General features: G+C 49.2%; 1 protein-coding gene across 4 annotated transcripts in view; it reads left to right on the top strand.

Moving 5' to 3' along the window:
• Nucleotides 1–20,615, top strand: part of CEP63 (centrosomal protein 63) — a 65,066-nt gene that overhangs the window by 12,908 nt on the left and 31,543 nt on the right. For 3 of the 4 annotated variants that reach the window (XM_044291576.1, XM_044291573.1, XM_044291574.1), the window contains exons 6-7: nucleotides 12,459–12,572; nucleotides 15,282–15,494. In XM_044291576.1, coding sequence (XP_044147511.1) covers nucleotides 12,459–12,572; nucleotides 15,282–15,494 — 327 coding nt within the window. The remainder of the gene's footprint in view (nucleotides 1–12,458; nucleotides 12,573–15,281; nucleotides 15,495–20,615) is intronic. The other variant, XM_044291577.1, reaches the window with a different exon arrangement.

Below are 20,615 nucleotides of genomic sequence, written 5' to 3'. Positions count from 1 at the left end.
GAGCTCCGCATCTGGTCATCTGAGCTGGGTTAACCCTTTGTGGCAAGTCGTTTGTTTGCAGCCGGCACTGCATTATCTGAGTGTCCCCTTTCTGCATGCCAATTACCTTAGATTAGGAAGTTAACCCTAACCCCTTCCTGCCGGCATGTCCACCCTGGTGGTGGGGTATGGGGCTGGGCCCATGTCCTATCTGGACAGCACAGGATTGCTCACAGTTTCCCAATCCGCCCTCCGGGGCTGTTTAGTTGAGAATGCACACATGAAGACTTCCCAGACCACCTTCTGGGTCGTCTGGTGTATAGGCCACCACAGGTGAAATCCAGGGGAGCACATCTGAGGGATTCCCAATCCGCCATACGGGCCGTTTGATTGATAATGCTCCACCTGCACAAATACAGGGGAGCACATCTGAAGGATTCCCAATCCGCCCGCTGAGGCCGTTTGGTTGATAATGCTCCACCTGCACAAATGCAGGGGAGCACATCTGCAGGATTCCCAATCCGCCCGCTGGGCTGTTTGGTTGATATTACTCCACCTGCACACATACAGGGGAGCACATCTGGAGGATTCCCAATCCGCCCGCTGGGGCCGTTTGGTTGATAATACTCCACCTACAAAAATACAGGGGAGCGCATCTGAAGGATTCCCAATCTGCCCTACGGGGTCGTTTGGTTGATTAATGCTCCACCTGCACAAATCCAGGGGAGAACATCTGAGGATTCCCAATCCGCCCGCTGAGGCCGTTGGTTGATAATTCTCCACCTGCGCGGATCCGGGGGAGCACATCTGAAGGATTCCCAATCCGCCCTACGGGGCCGTTTGGTTGATAATGCTCCACCTGCACGGATCCGGGGGAACACAGATGCAGGATTCCCAATCCGCCCTACGGGGCCGTTTGGTTGATAATGCTCCACCTGCACAAGCCAGGGGAGCACAGCTGCTGGATTCCCAATCCACCCTCTTGGGTCATTTGGTTGTTAATCCACATGCGCAATCCAATGGAGGACCTCTGGCAGTTCCCAATCCACCCTCCTGGATTGTGGGTCGATTGAGTACCGCCCACACAATCCTGTGAGCGGTCAGGTAGGGATGCCGATTCCACCTCCTGGGTGTTTTGATGGTTATATCACCGCCGTCACAGCCTGCAACTGCCATGGCTGGATGCTAAGAGGTAGAGCTGCGCACGAGCAGGACATTCCTCCTCGGTCTCCTCCGCACCTCCATCCTTCCTCATTAGGGTGATATTCAGAACCCTCCCTTCTGACAGGGGTTGGTTCTGAGGGAACAGGGAACAGTTCTGCGGACTCTGATATGAACCTTCTAGACTGCATCCATGCTACCGGCAGTACTGATTGTCTGCATTGCCCCTTCCTTAGGCGGCATTTGCTTTGCTACTGGATACAGTACTTACCCTTTGTATTCCCTCCTTCCACAGGTGGACTGACGGCACTTGCACTGGTCAGGGCCAGCCATTTGCGTCTCCCCTTTCGGTTGTTGACGGATTGCTGTTCCACTGGGTACAGTACTGGCGTTATGCATTAGCCTCTCTTATAGGAGGCGTTATGGCTTTATCGCGGGTGGCAATGTTTGCTGTAAGTATTACCACCTTGCTTAGGTGGAGGAATTCTCTACCCACCGGGAACGGGACTATTCGTATGCATTATCCTCTTCGATAGGGGTGTAATTCTCTGCCATAGGGGTCAATTCCTACTGGGTGCATTACCCCCTGCCATAGGTTAGGTACTGGCGCTAACCTCAGGATTCAGTACTCCCTATATATTTTTCTCCCCTTCATAGGTGGAGTGTTTGCACTTCCATTGGGGGTAGTGCTTACAGTACGCGTTACCCCCTCCAGGGAGGGGGTTATTACACTACCGTTGGATGCGGTTCTGTTTATCTCCCTACCTTCCTTCCTTGACGGAGGGTTGCGCTACCACTGAATACTATTCAACAGTCGTGGCATTACCCCCTTCTACATCTAACGGGAAATCACTGAGCATCTATGCATGCTTTAATTCAACTAAGCCTCCGCACTAGATGCCGTGGCTTCCTTCACGGGTGGGCCGCGGCAACAGTAGTTGCCATTGGTGCCTGGTACTCTTCATCTAGAGGTATATGGATACTGGGACTGCTCCCATACTGTATCCTCCCGTCTCTTCTGGTACTGGTGGTTGGCGCAGATAGGTCGTTCCTTGTTCTCTTAAGGGAGTCGTTCAGCAGCTCTTCCGGTGCCCTAGATTCCCATCCCTATGGGCCTCCACCGTTCAGGTCGGTCAGAACTTGGTCCTCTACAGCGTGTGGGTGCACGCCATTATACAAATGTTGGGATTACGACCCAGCGAACCCAAGGTTGCACTGACTCTGTATTCTGGGCCACCACTCTTCCTCATTAGGTGAGGGTGTTTTGCTGGCATTCTGCATTGACTACTACAGCGTGTTCTCTAAGTCAGGATGGCCGAGTGGTCTAATGTGCCAGACTCAAGAGTTAATCTCTTCCGTGTATGGGTGTTCGGGTCTCCAAATGGAGGCGTGGGTTCAGATCCCATTTCTGACAAAAAGCAAGGGTAGTTCTCGCAAGGGCCGGAGATCGAACTCATGGCAGTGGGTCAGACCCCTCAGATAGGGGTTCTACCCTGACACTGCTTCGGCGGTTGCTCTGGTTTTGCCCCCTTTTTAGATGGAATGCCTCAGAATGGCTCTGGTTGACTGAGTTAGCTTGGTTCCATGCTACTTCTGGGTGTCCTTAGGCCTCTCCCTCAGTTTTACGCTGGGAGGAGCAGGCGGTAGCTATTACTGTACAAAGGGTATTTGCATCTCCACTACATGCTAGGGTTCCTACTGAACATTCCTATTGCACAGTTCCTTCGTCAGACGGCGTTTTCTTCCGACTCTGGGATTGGTATCCTGTACGGTGTGGCATCCTCCTCAGCTGGAGTGTGGCCTTTGCGTTACTCTGGCAGCTTCCTTTGTATGGGCTCCTCCTCAAGGGTGTATTTCATTACCAAGAGATCTGTACAGTGCCAGTCCCTGATGGCAATGGGCTTTGCCCTGACCTCTCAATGGTCTTCATTACTGTTAACTGTCCGTTGCTCTGACGACTATTGTTCTTGTGTCGTCAACTCGGGTTTTGCATTGGCGTCAGTGCCATAGCTATCAGCACCTTACTTGGGCGCGCTCGACTGGGTAGCTTAGTCCCTGTGGCACTCGTCTACCACTACGGTGATACTGTCCGTCAGATATGTTTACTTAGTCCCTGTGGCACTCGTCTACCACTACAGTGATTCCTTCCTTCAGTTATGGTTACTTCTGTGTCACATCAAGCGATGGTGGTCATTCCTTTCACTGCTCCTTCCGGGGGTGGACTACGGTCCCCCCAAGCCAGGCTGAGCGGGTGACTGTCACACCTTGTCACCACTGGTAGGGATTTAGTTCCTTGAACGGAACACCCCTATTTTTCTTTCCTGTCCTTCCGCTAGCTGGACTGCTGACCACCTTTTCCCTTCGGTCTCCTCGACCGGTGGCAATGGGTTGTATAGCTATGGAATCCGGGATCTATTTTTTTCCACGGGGAGTATTCTCTTATCTTGGTCTCTGCCCGGAAGTCACTATATGTCAATTATGTTTTTTTTTTTCCATTACCGGTTTCTTTTAACCAGAGGAGGATCCTGCGAACCTGGATTTTGGTTCCGCTCCCACAGTTGTGGTCTACAACCGGCTTCGCCCCGACGATCGGTAGATCGCTGGGGGCGTTTCAGGAACAAACAAGCCCCCCCTCTGGGACTTCTTCTTCTTTTTGTACGTCCATTTGTCCTTTGTCATTTGCATCAGGCAGTGCTCCGCCAGAATTTTCTTTCTGGCGGAAGGTCACCGCTTTTCGGGTCTTCTCGGACATGGTTTTTCTCTTCTTTCTCCCTCGTATTTTAAGGGCGGGCTCTCCATCAGCCATCTATTTTGGCCTCAGAGATTTGCTGGTCCATATCTGGCGCGTTCCGCTGTATGGGTTTTCTGCCTGATTTTCTTGGAGGTCCTTGTCATGGCTGGCGTCTTCCAACGGGATGCTTTTTTTCCTGGGATGTCTGCCTGTCGGTTGCTTCCTAGCGGAGTGATGGCCTGGCCGTCCAGCGGTCGTCATTTCTCGGGTTCATCTACTCCAGACATCGCTTCTAGAGGACAGCGTCTTGGTCTTCCGGCAAGTTCACCGAGTTTTTCGGGGGTCTTTTCTAGCCATCATCTGTTGCTGCTCCAGGCAGCAAGATCTTGCAGGCGGCAGCGGATGCCGCATCCTCGAGGGCGTTTTTTCTCCAGGGGCGTGTGATTTTTTTTTTTTTTTCCCTCCCCGTGGACTGCTTTAGGACGTCCCACGGTCTGTGTCCCGCAATGATACTAGCGAGAAAACGAGATTTTTGTGAACTCACCTGTAAAATCTCTTTCTCGCGTAGTTCATTGGGGGACACAGCTCCCACCCAGTGTTCTGTTTGCCGCACATATTGGCGGTTGGTGGGCCAGTATGGTCCTCAGTTCTGGTGCATTCCGACTGATGTTTGTCAGTTGTGGGTTGTGTACTGTATTTTCCTTATTGATTTTTTTTTCTCCTACTCCTATTGCTTGGGCACAAACTGATATGCTCTCTCCAGGCTGGAGGGGGTATAGCCTGCGGGGGAGGAGTTATCACTTCTTAGCCTAGTGTCGCCTCCTAGTGGCAGCAAGCAGCTATACCCACGGTCTGTGTCCCCCAATGAACTACGCGAGAAAGAGATTTTACAGGTGAGTTCACAAAAATCTCGTTTTTGTGGGCCAACGCCTTTAATGAAAGATCTCAAAATGTTCTAATATACTCTGTGTGTCATTTGCTTGTGGTATTCAAGTGTAGGAAATTTCATTTAGTTTTTTCACAGGGGCTAAACATATGTCTAGGCCAAGTGATGGGCATACAGACGCACAATATAAAAGCTCATGCACACGACCGTATGTATTTTGCCGTCTGCAAAAAATACGGATGACGTCCATGTGCATTCTGTATTTTGCAGAACGGAACAGCTTGCGTTTAATAGAACAGTACTATCCTTGTCTGTAATGCGGACAATAATAGGACATGTTCTATTCTTTTTGCGGAACGGACATACGAAAACAAAATGCACACTGAGTAACTTCCGTTTTTTTGGCGGACCCATTGAAATGATTGGTTTTGTATACGGTCCGCAAAAAAACGTAACGGACACGGAAAGAAAATACGTTCGTGTGCACGAGCCCTAACAGAGATTCTGTACGTTAACTGTAAACAGACTTGCATTTGGATCCAGCATCAGTGGCTTTCTATGTGATTGTCTCTTTAAAGGCTGTGGACACCATTGGGACATTTATATATATATTTTTTACTGAAATGTGTGTATTTTTATCTGAAGCAATTTTACAAAATGGTTTTATTAACATTTTTGCACAACTAAGATTCTATGTATCACAGTACATAGCAGACTGAAGAACGCCATTCACAGTGGAATCTACAAGTGACTTGAACTTTGATTTGGTCAGCTTAGAAAAGTAGAGAGAGAGGGCTGGAGACCAAGCTGTCAGATGAGGATCTGACAGTGAACGGCATACTACCGCTAGCAATGTACTGTAGGTCATCAGTACTTGGTTGGTGGGGGTCTGACACCAGGGACCCCCACCGATAAGCTGTTTTGAGAAGGCAGCAGCGCTCCTGTGAGTGCCACTGCCTTCTCGCAGCTTGCCAAGCACAGCGCCGTACATTGTATAGCAGCTGTGCTTGGTATCCCAGCCCACTCTCATTCATTGAGCTGCTCCTAGACCATGTGAATCATGAACGTGTTGTCACTGACCTAGGAAAAGCAGAGAGAAGGCCGCGACTCACTGCGAGTGCCGCTGCCTTCTCAAACAGCTGATCAGTGGGGGTCCCGGGTGTTGGACCCCCACCAATCAGATACTGTAAAAAAATGCCCCTTAAAACCCCTTTAAAAATGGTCCCAAATAGCCTTTAAATCTTCTTTCTCGTACATTCCATTGGGGGACACAGACCATGGGTATAGCTAGAGGTATTAGTAGGAGGGACACTATGCAAATACAAAAGAGAGCTCTTCCTCCTCGGGCTATTCCACCAGGCTCCACCAGGAGGAACTCAGTCTTTGCTTAGTGACTGGTGAAGGAGGATGACACTTTAGTGATTCTACTCCGTTTTGTTGTTTTCTTTCTAGATGGGGACACTGGTCCCCCGTGGAGTGCCCGCCGCCGTTCTTTGGACGTTGTCTGGCTGCCTCCTTTTTTTCCCCCAAGAAGACAAGCGGATCCGGGCTCGACCTGTTAGCTCCGGCATCCCACCAGCTCCTGGGTCACCTGCTGCTGCCCTCCATCCAGAGCACTGTACTCCAGTGAGTCAGATGTCTGAAGAGGTGAGCCCTGCTGGTACTGAACAGAGGGAGAAGACTGCAGGAGCAGATAAGTATGGCTTCCCCTCTTGTTGGGGGACCTCTGATACCTATGGGCCGCCTGAGTTAGCTGGGGAACGGGTGTTCGTTCTGGAGATATTGGGATTTGGAGGCACTATACCATGACCGGACTTAGGCGGACCATCAAGGCTTCTAGCAGGATCGTTTCTATGGGCACGGCGCCGGCACCGCTACTCCTTCTCCCCGGCAGCACCCGCCAGCGGCGGGCCCCCCGCTTATTCTAGGGTCTCCGACATGGGACACAACTCCAGCCCTTCATTAACCCACGGCACGCCGCGTTCGGCACTGGGGGACATTTTTTCATAAAGCGCGTGCTCTTTTCGCGCTTCTATGATGCGACCTGGGGGCGGAGCCTCAGTGCTGCGCTCTGGCATCTTCCTCCGCTTGCTGAGAAGTTCCTCGCTCGCGTGGCTGCTCCCCTGCTCCTCCATTGGCTCTCTGTGCTGTTGCCTGGGCGGTAGGATTTTTAGTGTGGTTGCCATCATGCCTAAGCCTGGGGCCCCCCTTAAGTCTGCCAAGACTTCTTCTCAGATCCCAACGGGGTCCTGTATGAAGTGTCTTCTGCCTCTTTCTGTCATTGGTATCTGTGCCTCCTGCCCTGCCCCTGGACATGATCATCCTTCTCCTCCTTCTCTTGCCCAGTCCCCCCCCCCCCCCCTGCGGGGCCTGCGGTTCCCTCTTGGGTATCTGCCATGACTAGCGCAGCCGCTGATTTGGCCTTAGTGGAACGTATGGCAGTTTCCAATCCTGTGGCGCCAACCACTCCATCTCCTCTCAGTGGTTCCAGCAGAGGACGCCTGACTACTAAGAGGCAGCGTGAGCAAGGTGGGAAGTTGTCTCAACTTTTCATTATTCACAGAGTCTATAAAACACCAGTCTTTTTACACCGCATTGGCATCAGAGCAGATGCAAAGTGTCCACGATGTCAGGCAGAATCAACGGATCTACTGCATATGCTGTGGCAATGTTCACGACTGGATGGCTTCTGGTCAGACGTGTTGGCAATGATTCAGGATATCTTCTCACTGCGGATACCTAGGGAACCAAAAGTGTGTGTCTTGGGATATGTGGCAGATATTGGGAAAGAGGGAACCGACAGAATTGTAGCGAGAAGACTATTGTATGTGGCAAGAAAGTTGATTGCCTTACACTGGATTCAGTCAAGCCCTCCAGTTATTGAGGAATTTAGAAGGAAAGTTAACACGATGTTAGCGTATGAGAAAATGGTGTTTAAGAAGAGAGGATGTCCGCAAAAATTTGAAAAATTGTGGGGGAGTTGGAGGTCTAGAGCTGAATAGGTGAAGTCCATTGAATGCTGAAGTGGGAGTTGGGGGGGGGGGGGTTGGGTGGGAAGGGTATGTTGCGGTTACACTGTCATTGTATGGTTGCCTGCTGTATCATAATCATCAGTGGTATTAATTTATATGTCAAAATATGGGACATGATCCGCTTATATTTATAATAATGTTACATTGTTGTATTTTATTACAATAAAAATGATCTGATTTTAAAAAAAAAGGCAGCGTGAGTGGCAGCATCCCTCCTCGGATGACTCCGTTTCCCCCCCTCGTCTAGAGGCACGTTCGGACGACTCCCCCCCCCCCCCCCCCCCCCTTCCCAGGGAGCACAAGTCTGAAGGGGAATTGTCCGGTTCGGACGAGGTCATGGAGCGGGACCCCTCGCCTAAGCTCTCCACCATGGTGGCGGCTGTCCTTGACACTTTTAATCTCCAAGGGGATTCTCCTCCTTCCACTATTCGGGAGTTTGTCGTTTTAGCACCCAAGAAGCTGGAGGCTGCCGCGAGAAATTTTCCGCGGTCATATCCAGGGCCTGGGACCGTCCTAATCAAAAGTTCTCTGCCACCAAACACATGGATACGCTTTATCCTTTTCCGTCTGACAGTGTGGAGAAGTGGTCCTCTCCACCCAAGGTGGATCCCCCGGTGGCCAGATTAGCCAAGAACACGGCCCTCCCTGTCTTAGATGGCTCCTCTCTGCAGGATGCTGTAGACGGGCGCCTAGACTCTCTTTCCAAATCCATTTTCTCACTGGCGGGCACGTCCCTGCGGCCTGCTTTTGCCTCGGCATGGGTGGCCAGAGCCCTCTCGGCGTGGTTGCAGCGCCACCACCAAGACCTGGCGGAACAAGATGCGTCTGCTGATACACTGGATTTGGTTCTCCAGATGTCTCAGGCTTCCAGAAGCTTCCATGGACATTGCCTCCCTCTTTGCCCGCATTTCAGCCCTTTCGGTCATTCAGCGCAGAGAGGTCTGGTTAAAGGTGTGGGACGCCTCTTCCAAACATTCCCTTGCTAATCTCCCCTTTGGGGGTTCCAGACTTTTTGGGGCTCAGCTAGACGAGTTCATCTCTGCCGCCAACGGGGGCAAGAGCACTCATCTTTCCCAACCCAGGTCCAAGCGCCCCTTTCGGACCAGGTCTTCCGGTTCCTGGTACCAGTCCTTTCGCCGCTTCTCTTCTAGTAGGACGTCGCCTGCTTCCTCCGCTGGGGGGTCTCAGGACTCCCGCAAAAAGCCCTCCTTCAAGCCCCAGCCTTCCTGGTGCCAGAGGGCACAGTCGGCCCACCCTGCTGCTCCCAAGCAGTCTTCCACATGAAGGGGCGCCCCCACCCCTCGTGGTGGGGGGCCGCCTGCTCTCTTATCAGCAGGTTTGGAGGGCTCATGTTCAGGACGCATGGGCTCTAGAAATTGTAACATCAGGTTACAAGATAGACTTCGCGTCCAGACCGCCGGAACGTTTTTTCCCTTCTCGCGTTCTGGGGGATCCGGCCCGAGCCTTGGCAGTTTCCTCCCTTCTGGACCGGGGTGTTATTACCCCAGTTCCCCCAGAGGAACAGAGCACAGGTTTCTATTCAAACCTTTTCATGGTCCCAAAGAAGGTGGGGTCAGTGCGTCCGATCCTGGATCTGAAGCTGCTCAACAAGTTTCTGCGGGTGCGGAGGTTTCGAATGGAATCCCTCCGCTCCGTTGATGTTTCTCTTCTTCTAGGGGAGTTCTTCGCATCCGTAGACATCCAGGACGCCTATCTGCATGTCCCTATCGCAGAATCTCACCAACGATTCCTGCGCTTCGCCATTGGTGGCCGGCACTCTCAGTTTGTCACCCTTCCTTTTGGGTTAGCGACTGCCCCTCTGGTCTTTACCAAGATCCTAGCGCCGCTGATGGCGCTTCTTCGCACCAGGGGCATTCCTTTGCTGCCCTACCTGGACGACATCCTGATAAAGGCCCCCTCGCTTCCGCAGGCCAAGGACAGCGTCCGGATCACTGTTCAGACTCTGGAACAGTTCGGCTGGCTGATTAACTTCCCAAAATCCTCTCTCCTCCCGTCCCACAAGCTCTCCTTCCTGGGGATGGTTTTGGATACCTCGGCTGCCAGTCTCCAAGTCCTCCCAGATCCAGGGGGCAGTGTCGCACCTGCTGCGCTCCCGTGTCTCTTCATCCGGGAGTGCATGCGGGTCCTGGGCCTTATGGTTGCCTCTTTCGAGGCCATACCATATGCCCAGTTTCACACTCGTTCGCTGCAACAGGAGATACTTTCCCTCTGGGACAAGACCTCTCGTGGTCTGGACATTAGCATCCGCCTGTCTCAGCGGGTTTGGGCAGTTCTTCCCTGGTGGCTGTCCCCTATGAACCTGACGTCGGGAAGATCTTTCCTCCCGTTCTCCTGGACGATTGTCACCACCGATGCCAGCCTCCTAGGTTGGGGCGGCGTTCTCCTGTCCCGCATGGTTCAGGGGGTTTGGTCGGCGGCGGAATCTCGCCTCCCGATCAACATCCTGGAGCTGAGAGCGATTTTCTACTCCCTCTCCCATTGGACTCCTCTCCTTGCCGGTCGCCCGGTAAGGATGCAGTCAGACAATGCCACGGCTGTGGCTTACATCAACCATCAAGGCGGGACCCGCAGCCGGGCGGTGATGCAGGAGGTGAGGAGAATTATGCTGTGGGCGGAGTCTCACGTTCCGGCGTTCTCAGCGGTATACATTCCAGGAGTAGACAACTGGGCAGCGGACTTCCTAAGCCGCAACAAGGTGGATCCAGGCGAGTGGTCTCTGCATCCGGAGGTATTCGAAGACGTCTGCCGCCGGTGGGGCCGGCCGGATGTGGACCTGATGGCGTCCAGGCTCAACAACAAGCTCCCGGTGTTCCTGGCTCACGCTCGGGATCCGAAGGCATACGGGGTGGACGCGCTGGTGTCTCTGTAGCGGGACTTCAGCCTCCTCTATGTCTTCCCTCCACTTCCTCTGCTGCCGAAGGTTCTGCGCAAGATCGAGGCGGAAGGGATTCCGACCGTTCTCATCGCCCCGGATTGGCCTCACCGCGCATGGTTCTCGGACATAGCTCGTATGCTAGCGGACGCCCCATGGCCTCTTCCCAACAGAGAAGATCTACTGTCTCAAGGCCCACTCTTCCACCGGAATTTACAGTCACTTCGTTTAACGGCGTGGCTGTTGAAACCGCCATCCTGAAGAAGAGGGGGTTCTCGGATTCGGTGGTTAGAACCACGATCAGAGCGAGGAAGCCGACGTCCTCCCGGATTTACTATCGTACCTGGAAGGCCTTTCTTGCCTTTTGTGAGAACTCGGGTTTTCCTCCCCTTCGTTTTTCCATCCCGATGGTGCTCTTGTTTCTTCAGTCCGGACTCGAGTTAGGACTGTCGCTGAGCTCCCTGAAGGGTCAAGTTTCGGCTCTGGCCGTCCTTTTTCAGAGGTCCCTTGCTTTCCTAGGTCCTGTGAGGACCTATATACAGGGGGTGGCACATTCGATCCCTCCGTATGTCCCCCCTTTACCTTCCTGGGATCTCAACTTGGTCCTGTGCACCCTCCAGAGGCCCCCTTCGAGCCTCTGAGGGAGGTTTACCTGACCTTTCTCACCTGGAAAGTGGTCTTCCTTGTGGCTATAACGTCCATTAGGCGGGTATCGGACCTGGCCGCACTTTCCTGCCAGGAGCCTTTTCTGTTTTTTCACCAGGATAAGGTGGTACTCCGTCCGGTTCCCTCCTTTTTGCCCAAGGTGGGCTCTTCCTTCCACCTTAATGAGGATCTTGTCCTGCCCTCCTTTTGCCCTTCTCCGGCAAACCCCAAGGAACGCGCTCTCCATTCCCTGGATGTTGTCCGGGCCCTGAGGGTGTATCTGACAGCTACCGCCTCCGTCCGCCGTTCAGACTCCCTCTTTGTGATTCCTGTGGCACCTCGTAAGGGTCTGGCGGCCTCCAAGGTCACTGTGGCGCGATGGATCCGCTCGACTATCTCCGCGGCTTATCGCGCTCGTGGTAAGGTTCCCCCGGCTTGGATTACCGCTCACTCCACTAGGGTGGTGGGAGCTTCATGGGCAAGGCTCAATCATGCCTTTGTGTCTCAGCTGTGTAAGGCGGCCACCTGGTCGTCCTTACATACTTTTACAAAGTTCTATCAGTTGCATTCGCTGGCTTCGGCTGATGCTGTTTTTAGCCGCAGGGTTTTGCAGGCTGGGGTTCCTGTTTGACCGTTGGACGTTCCTCCGGGTGGTGCTGATGTTTTTTCCCACCCCATGGACTGCTTTGGGACGTCCCATGGTCTGTGTCCCCCAATGGAATGTACGAGAAAAGGAGATTTTTTTCTCGTCTTTTCCATTGGGGGACACAGCTTCCACCCATTCTGCCTGTTACAGGAGGGGTTCAATTCAGTTCTGTTTGTGGTTGGACCTCATGGGCTTTGGTCCGATGGCTTCCATTATTTTTTTTCTTTTCTCCTTCTACTGCTTTTGCAACGCCTGAGTTCCTCCTGGTGGAGCCTGGGGGTATAGCCCGAGGAGGAGCTCTCTTTTGTATTTGCATAGTGTCCCTCCTACTAATACCTCTAAGCTATACCCATGGTCTGTGTCCCCCAATGGAAAAGACGAGAAAAAGATTTTACAGGTGAGTTGCACAAAAAATCTCCTTTTTCAGTATGGACATTTCTTCTTTCTTTCATCTCACGTTTGGACTATATTTCTGTTTCTTATAGGAATTCCGCCAAAAGTCTTTAGATTGGGAGAAGCAGCGTCTTTTGTATCAGCAGCAGGTAGCTGCACTGGAAGCTCAGCGCAGGACCTTGGCTGAACAAACTGAAAAATATCAGGTACATAGGAGTGGGGTGAAGGATTTCTGTGACTGTAAATTTGTTCCTTAGGGTGCTTTCACACCCGGCAGATTTTATGGCAGAAAATTCTGACTGAAAATTAGTTCCATTCATTTGAATGGGGCAGCAAGCACATTATTTTCAGTCGTGCATGTGAAGACACCCTTACATATAAAGGGGTTTTCTTCTGCAGCAAGTGCATGGATCTCTGCATGCCACATTCAGATGAATGAAACTGTCACATCAAAAGCATGTGATTACATCTTAAGTAACCCCTTTCATCTCTGTAACCCCAGGGTAGAAAAAGAGATGTGCACCTGGGCTATTGTTCCTTACCTATTATGAATTTCATGGAGTAAGAAAAATAGTGCCATAACTGATCTAGTATGTCTTAAGCCCCTTTACACGCAGGCTAGAATCGGCCAGATAATCGCTAACAAACGTTCGTGGGAATGCTCATTAGCAATTATCTGGCGGTGTAAAGATGCCGCCAATTACTCGATGAACGAGCGTCCACAGTTTGTGTGGACACCAAAATCATCATTTGCCGGCAGTAGATCGTGCCGTCTAAATAGCCTCTGCTGCAGGCAAACAATGATTCTGTATGGGGAAGAGCGATGGCAGTAGCGATCTCTCCTCCTCATACTGTGGAGGAGATCGCTGCATGTAAATACAGCTGTCTCCATTACTGACGAGCAGGCGATTGTCTGATAATTGTCTGATAGATCTACAAGTGTAAAGGGGCCTTTAGACATGGTTCCTGCTTTGGTTCTATTTAAAATGTAACTTCTTCAAAAAGGAGAACTGTTCCAGGCAACAACTAGATTTTTGTACTTACCGTAAAATCTGCTTCTCTTTCGTTCATTGGGGGACACAGGCTTGACCATGGTATAACTGTTGCCGCTAGGAGGCGGACACTAAGCACACAAAGTGTGAGCTCCTCCCTCTTCAGCCATACGCTTCCTACAAGGACTAAGCTAAATCAGTTAGTGTAAAAGCAGTAGGAGAAGCCAGACAACAAGAAAATCACACTATGTACAAACCCAGAACCACACAGGCCTGAAAAGACCCCTAAATTCTGGAAGACGACTGCTTCACACGCCAGGGCCAAGGGGTCCCTGGACCGTGCGACAAAGTCCTCAACTTTGTTGTTGCAGCGTGAGGCCATGAGATCCACATCCGGTCGCCCCCACCACTCGCAGATGGCTCGAAAGACCTGCGGGTGAAGAGCCCACTCGCCGGGTTTGAGATGTTCCCAGCGGAGGAAGTCTGCGATCCAGTTGTCGACGCAGAGGAAGTGAACTGTTTCTCGGCCCAACTGAAAATTAGCGCCGTCTCCTCCATGGCTGCCGGGCTCTGGGTGGCGCTCTGGTGATTGATGTATGCCACCATTACCGCAGAGAGAGTCTAATCGCCCTAAACTCAAGAACATCCCTCCTGGAGGGGCCCAGCCACATGGGGACCACGAAACTTGGGAAGGGAAGGATACTGGAAGGGGGGAGCACCTTGGGGCCAATTCCTCCTCCTTTATTTATAAAAAAAAAAAAAAAACTCACTTGACCAGCGTCTTCTGCCCCCCTGGCTCCAGCCGGATTACCACCTTTGGTGTGCGGCCCCTTGGGGAGGAACACTACAGTGGGGACTTGCTGTGGACGGCTGTGGTGAGACGAACTCTGGAGGCAAACAGAAGCTTTATGGGAACCTCTGGTCCTCCTTTGCTTCTGGAGAACGGGAAGGAGCAGGGGGCTCGGGGGACCCATTGGACTCCCGTCTCCTGGATGGGAGTGCAGGCAGTTTTAAGGATTGCCTGAAACTCCCTCTAGAAAAAAAAGGAAAAAATATTTAAAAAAAACTACAGATCTGTAACACAGGAAGGTCTGCCTCCTACAGACACTAAGCTAAAACTGATTTAGCTGAGTCCCTGTAGGAAGGTTATAGCTGAAGAGGGAGGCGCTTACACTTTGTGTCCGCCTACTAGCGGCAACAGCTACACCCATGGTCAAGACTGTGTCTCCCAATGATACAGATGACAAAATAAATGTAACGTTTAAAGGGTTTAAAGAACAGACGTTCCACTGCTCCATCCGGCTGAAACCCTGTCCACATGCAGGAGTCTTTGGCTCCATCATTTTGAAAGTAGTCCCTCCGTTTTACCCAAAAAATTGTGCAGCCAATGGCCACTGCCTGTGGCCTAGGTTTCTGCTGCATGTAGCATCTGGACCTACCAGATTTGCATTTGTCCGTCAACCTGTAATCCATTGCTATTTGTCTGTCTTTTAATATTTATTATGAGCATATTTGTATACAGGCAGATTTAAAGGGGTTATCCAAGACCTATAATGACCCCCCAATGCCTGGGCCCCTCATAGAGGTTATACTTACCTCGCTCCCCAGCACCTGTGTCGTTCCTAATGCCCGCATGGCCGGTTTTGCATCTCCCCGTTGCGCTGATCAAAACATCCGGGGGGGGGGGGTTGGGACAGCCAATAGCAGACAGGGACGAGCCTCTATGGCAGATGCAGTTGGGGCCTTGTGGTCAGGAGCCCGGTAGCGAGGTAAGTATAACCTGTATGAGGTGTCCGTCCAGATGTATATTAATTCAATCACAGTTTGGCTAATTATATGCTTTATCCCCCCCCCCCCAATTACTAAATTTTAGTAACTTATAGAATTTTCAAAATGTTCCTTCTTTTCTTTGTAATCCATCAGGAACAGTCTCAGAGCCGAAAACATATGCTAGAACAAACCAGTTTGGCCGGTCGTTCAGAGCTCCAGCACATCAGTGGTCAGCTGGTACGTGCTAATGACAGTCTTTATGCCAAAGAAGAAGAGCTCGAAAGTCTGAAATTGCAGCTGGAGACGGCTACGACAGGGCGAGAGAGAGCAGAGCGTGAACTTGAGCAAGCTCGGCAGACAATGAAGGTGAGACCCGTGTGTTGTAGCAGAAGGCTGCTCCTCAGTCCGTCCATCAGTCACTGCAGGTATGTCCCATAACCTGCACACATAGGATACAAGGGGAACGTCTTGGTGAATCACCTGCATTTTTTTACTTTTAAATGAAAAAATGCTTTCCACTGTCAGATGTGTAAAGCATTTCCACATGATATGTCCTAAATGTCTGTTAGGTCAGGGTCCACCTCTAGGACCCCTGTCTATCAGGAGAACGGCAGCATAACTCCCATATATTTCAGTGGAGAATGTCGTGCACATACATGGCCACCACTCTTTATTTTTTGATGTTGTCCTGTACTTTTGCTTGTCAAATAGCATGATTAAGGGGGCGTGACCCCCGAAACGTCGCTCAGCATGGGGTAGCAATCAGTTCAGCACTCTCATGATTACTATGTTTTATAGCGATTTATTTATCTGAAAAATAAAAGGACTGAAAAAATACAAACAAAGCTTCGAAAGAGTGAGTATTATCTCTACATCACGAATAACCTTTTAAACAAGACTAATACGACTGAGTGGATTATGTGGATATAATTGTGGAGCCTCAGTGAGGTTCTGAATCAGGTCGTGGTATACTACAGGTGGAGCAATAGTCGATGATTGACTTGTCAAAGAGGAGTCGTGGGATCCCCGTTCTCCTGATGGATTGTGGTCCCAGAGATGGAGCCCATTAGACAATTATGCTATGTCCTGTGATGCCATACCCAAAGGTTTGGCATTTACTAAGTCGGTGGTCCCAAACCTTTTGTAAGTCATATATTCACTTGAATGGGAACTAAGCTGTAGTAACCCAGCACCCCCACTACACAGCTGAACTATGCTTCCGGCTCTGTTCTTTGGGGGTCATTTGTAAAGGCTGTGTGGTAGTTTTCTGGCATGCAAAAATCGCAAACTTTCTCGCTCGTATCATTGGGGGACACAGGAGACCATGGGTATAGCTGCTGTTGCCACTAGGAGGCGACACTAAGTAAAAAAGTGTTAGCTCCTCCTCTCAGCTATACCCCTCCTGCATGCACTGAGCTATTCAGTTTTAGCTTAGTGTCTGTAGAAGGCATTTTCTCTTCTTATTTTACTTTCTTGCCCTTTAGGTACAGGAAATGGAGAAGCTTTTTGAAACGCTTGCAGTTTTAGCTAATACGTCCACTCTTTCCTGATGACATGGTCATCTGTGGTACTTAAATTTTAAGACCAGGTATTTGCATTGTCATGCATGCTATAGCAGAGTTGCTACACTATGACAGTAGATGATCTCTGACGAATCTACACACCTCCAATATATTTTTGGCGCCAGCTTTGCTTCTACCTATACCTATATACAGGTGATTGCATCAACTGTTTCATTCTCTGCAGTTTTTCCTGTGCATAACCTTCAGCATGACAGGAAGATGCGCATTAAGGAATTCAATGTATGGCTTGGTGAATGGTGTCTGAACCAAGGGTTTGGCTTTGTGTCTCATGTTAGCTCTCGTTGGAATGGAAAAGAACTGTACAGGAAAGATGGTTTGCATCTTTCGTTCAAGGGAACGAATGTTCTCAGTGAACAGTTCAAAGTATTTACTAAGGAGCATTTAAACTAGGAAAGAGGGGCAAAAGGGTGATAATCCAGCAGTCCGACTGCCCCCCGGAACAATGCCAGAAGATGCCAGTAGCACATAGGTTAAGAAATGAGAAGCTCAGAGTCTTGTCTACAAATGCTCGCAGTTTAGGGCATAAGATCAATGAACTTGAGTCTATCATGGCATCTGAGATTATAGCTTTTGTGGCTGTTACTGAGACATGGTTCAATGGGAGTAATGACTGGGATATAACAATACCAGGGTTCTCTCTATATAGGAAAGACAGAGAAGGCAAGAAAGGGGAGGGGTGGCCCTGTATGTGAAAGATGGCATAAAATCTAATTTAATACAAGTTAGCGAGACGAATTTAGAGTCTTGATAATCATAAGGTAACTCCCGTAGGTGTGATATATAGACCACCTAGCTAAGTCAAAGAATTAGATGATCTACTAGTTGAGGAAATAGAAAGGGGAAGTTATCATTATGGAAGACTTTAATCTTCCTGATGTAAACTGGAAAACCAAAATAGCTAGTTCTGCCTGAAGTACAGATATTCTAAATTCCCTACTGGGATTATCTCTACAGCAAGTAGGTGAGGAGCCAACCCAGAAGGAGGCCATTTTAGATTTAGTATTCACAAATGGGAATTTGGTATCTGATATTACTGTAGGGGAAAACTTGGGATCTAGTGATCACCAGTCAGTGTGGTTTACTATAAGTACAGTGACAGTCACACCACACAAAAACAAAAGTTTTAGATTTTAGAAAAACTGACTTTTCTAAAATTAGATTAGTAGTACACGAGTCCCTATCAGATTGGAACTGTTTCAATGGAGTCCAGGAGAAATGGGACTACTTAACAGTGGCATTATTGAAGGCAACAGATAATTGCATTAGGCTTGTCAGTAAAAGCAAAAAAAGGAAGAGACCACTGTGGTCCTCAACAGAAGTGGCCAAAATCATTAAAAACAAAAAGATAGCATTTAGTAATTTTAAAAAATCTAAACGAGGATTACAGGAAAATTTATAAGATTAGGCAGAGAGAGGCCAAACAAGTTATAAGAGCTTCTAAAGCACAGGCAGAAGAGAAATTAGCTCAATCAGTGAAAAAAGGCAATAAGACATTCTTCAGATACATAAATGAAAACAGGAAACTAAAACAAGGAATTACCAAATTAAAAACAAAAGAATGAAGGTATATGAAAGAAGATAAAGAACTAGCTGACTGCCTCAATGAATATTTCTATTCAATTTTTACAAAGGAAAATGAAGGAGAAGGACCTCAGTTAGGAAGGAAGACTATTGAATCTCTTGATGCATGTGTCTTTACAGAGGAAGAGGTTCTAAGTCAGCTGTTTAATATGAATATAAATAAGTCACAGGGGCCTGATGGGATACACCCAAAGCTATTAAAAGAGCTTAGCGGTGAACTAGCAAAACCATTAACAGATTTATTTAACCAATCACTGGTAACAGGAGTCGTCCCAGAAGATTGGAAATTAGCAAATGTTGTGCCCATTCACAAGAAAGGTAGTAGGGAGGAATCGGGCAACTAAAAGCCAGTAAGCCTGACAACAATAGTGGGGAAATTAATGGAAACCATACTTAAGAAGAGGATTGTGGAAGATCTAAAATCCAATAGATTGAAAGATGAAAAACAGCATTGATTTACTTCAGGGAGATCATGTCAAACTAATCTTATTGATTTTTTTTGATTGGGTGACTAAAATAATAGATGGCGGAGGTGCAGTAGACATCGCTTATCTAAACTTTAAGGCTTTTGATACCGTCCCACATAGAAGGCTTATCAATAAATTGCAGTCTTTGGGCTTGGACTCCCATATTGTTGAATGGATTAGGCAGTGGCTAAGGGACAGACAACAGAGGGTTGTAGTCAATGGAGTATATTCAGACCATGGTCTTGTTACCAGTGGGGTACCTCAGGGATCTGTTCTGGGACCCATATTGTTTAATATATTTATCAGCGAAATTGCAGAAGGCCTCGATGGTAAGGTGTGTCTTTTTGCTGATGATACAAAGATTTGTAACAGGGTTGATGTTCCTGGAGGGATACACCAAATGGAAAAGGATTTAGGAAAACTAGAGGAATGGTCAAAAATCTGGCAACTAAAATTTAATGTTGATAAATGCAAGATAATGCACCTGGGGCGTAAAAAGCCAAGCGCAGAATATAAAATCAGTGATACAGTCCTAACCTAAGTATCTGAGGAAAGGGATTTAGGGACTATTATTTCAGAAGACTTAAAGAGGACCTTTCACTTGTATACAAACTAAAAACTAACTCTATCTGTGGGCAGAGCGGCGCCCAGGGGTCCCCCTGCACTTACTAGTATGCCTGGGCGCCGCTCCATTCGCCCGATATAGGCTCCGGTGTCTCAGCTCCGTCTGTTGTACTGGACTGATTTTTTTGTAGGAGGCGTGTCCCTTGCTGCAGCACTGGCCAATCGCAGCGCACAGCTCATAGCCAGTCTATGAGCTGTGTGCTGCGATTGGCCAGCACTGCAGCAAGGGACACGCCTCCTACAAAAAATCAGTCCAATACAACAGACGGAGCTGAGACATCGGAGCCTATACCGGGCGAACGGAGCGGCGCCCAGGCATACTAGTAAGTGCAGGAGGACCCCTGGGCGCCGCTCTGCCCACAGATAGAGTTAGTTTTTAGTTTGTATACGAGTGAAAGGTCCTCTTTAAAGGTAGGCAGGCAATGTCATAGAGCAGCAGGAAATGCTAGCAGAATGCTTGGGTGTATAGGGAGAGGCATTACCAGTAGAAAGAGGGAGGTGCTTATGCCGCTCTACAGAGCACTAGTGAGACCTCATTTGGAGTATTGTGCTCAGTACTGGAGACCATATCTCCAGAAGGATATTGATACTTTGGAGAGAGTTCAGAGAAGAGCTACTAAACTAGTACATGGATTGCAGGATAAAACTTACCAGGAAAGATTAAAGGACCTTAACATGTATAGCTTGGAAGAAAGACGAGACAGAGGGGATATGATAGAAACTTTTAAATACATAAAGGGAATCGACAAGGTAAAAGAGGAGAGAATATTTAAAAGAAGAAAAACTGCTACAAGAGGACATAGTTTTAAATTAGAGGGGCAAAGGTTTAAAAGTAATATCAGGAAGTATTACTTTACTGAGAGAGTAGTGGATGCATGGAATAGCCTTCCTGCAGAAGTGGTAGCTGCAAATACAGTGGAGGAGTTTAAGCATGCATGGGATAGGCATGAGGCCATCCTTCATATAAGATAGGGCCAGGGGTTATTCATAGTATTCAGTATATTGAGCAGACTAGATGGGCCAAATGGTTCTTATCTGCCGGCACATTTTATGTTTCTACCTGTCAGTACGGTATTTTTGTTCTTCAGCCTGCAGTTGGGTCTGCCTGATCCAGGCAGTTTGTGGAGTATCAAGCAGCTTCTTTTGCTAAAAGTCTCACGACAAGCGTCTACTGCTCTGGGGGCATCTGTCTACCACAGTGCCTTCTCCTTAGGGAGCGTTTCTTTTTTAAG

The sequence above is a fragment of the Bufo gargarizans genome, chromosome 4, assembly GCF_014858855.1.
Source record: "Bufo gargarizans isolate SCDJY-AF-19 chromosome 4, ASM1485885v1, whole genome shotgun sequence".
In the NCBI taxonomy this organism is placed as follows: Eukaryota; Metazoa; Chordata; class Amphibia; order Anura; family Bufonidae; genus Bufo; species Bufo gargarizans.
This window is presented reverse-complemented; position numbering and strand designations above follow the sequence as displayed.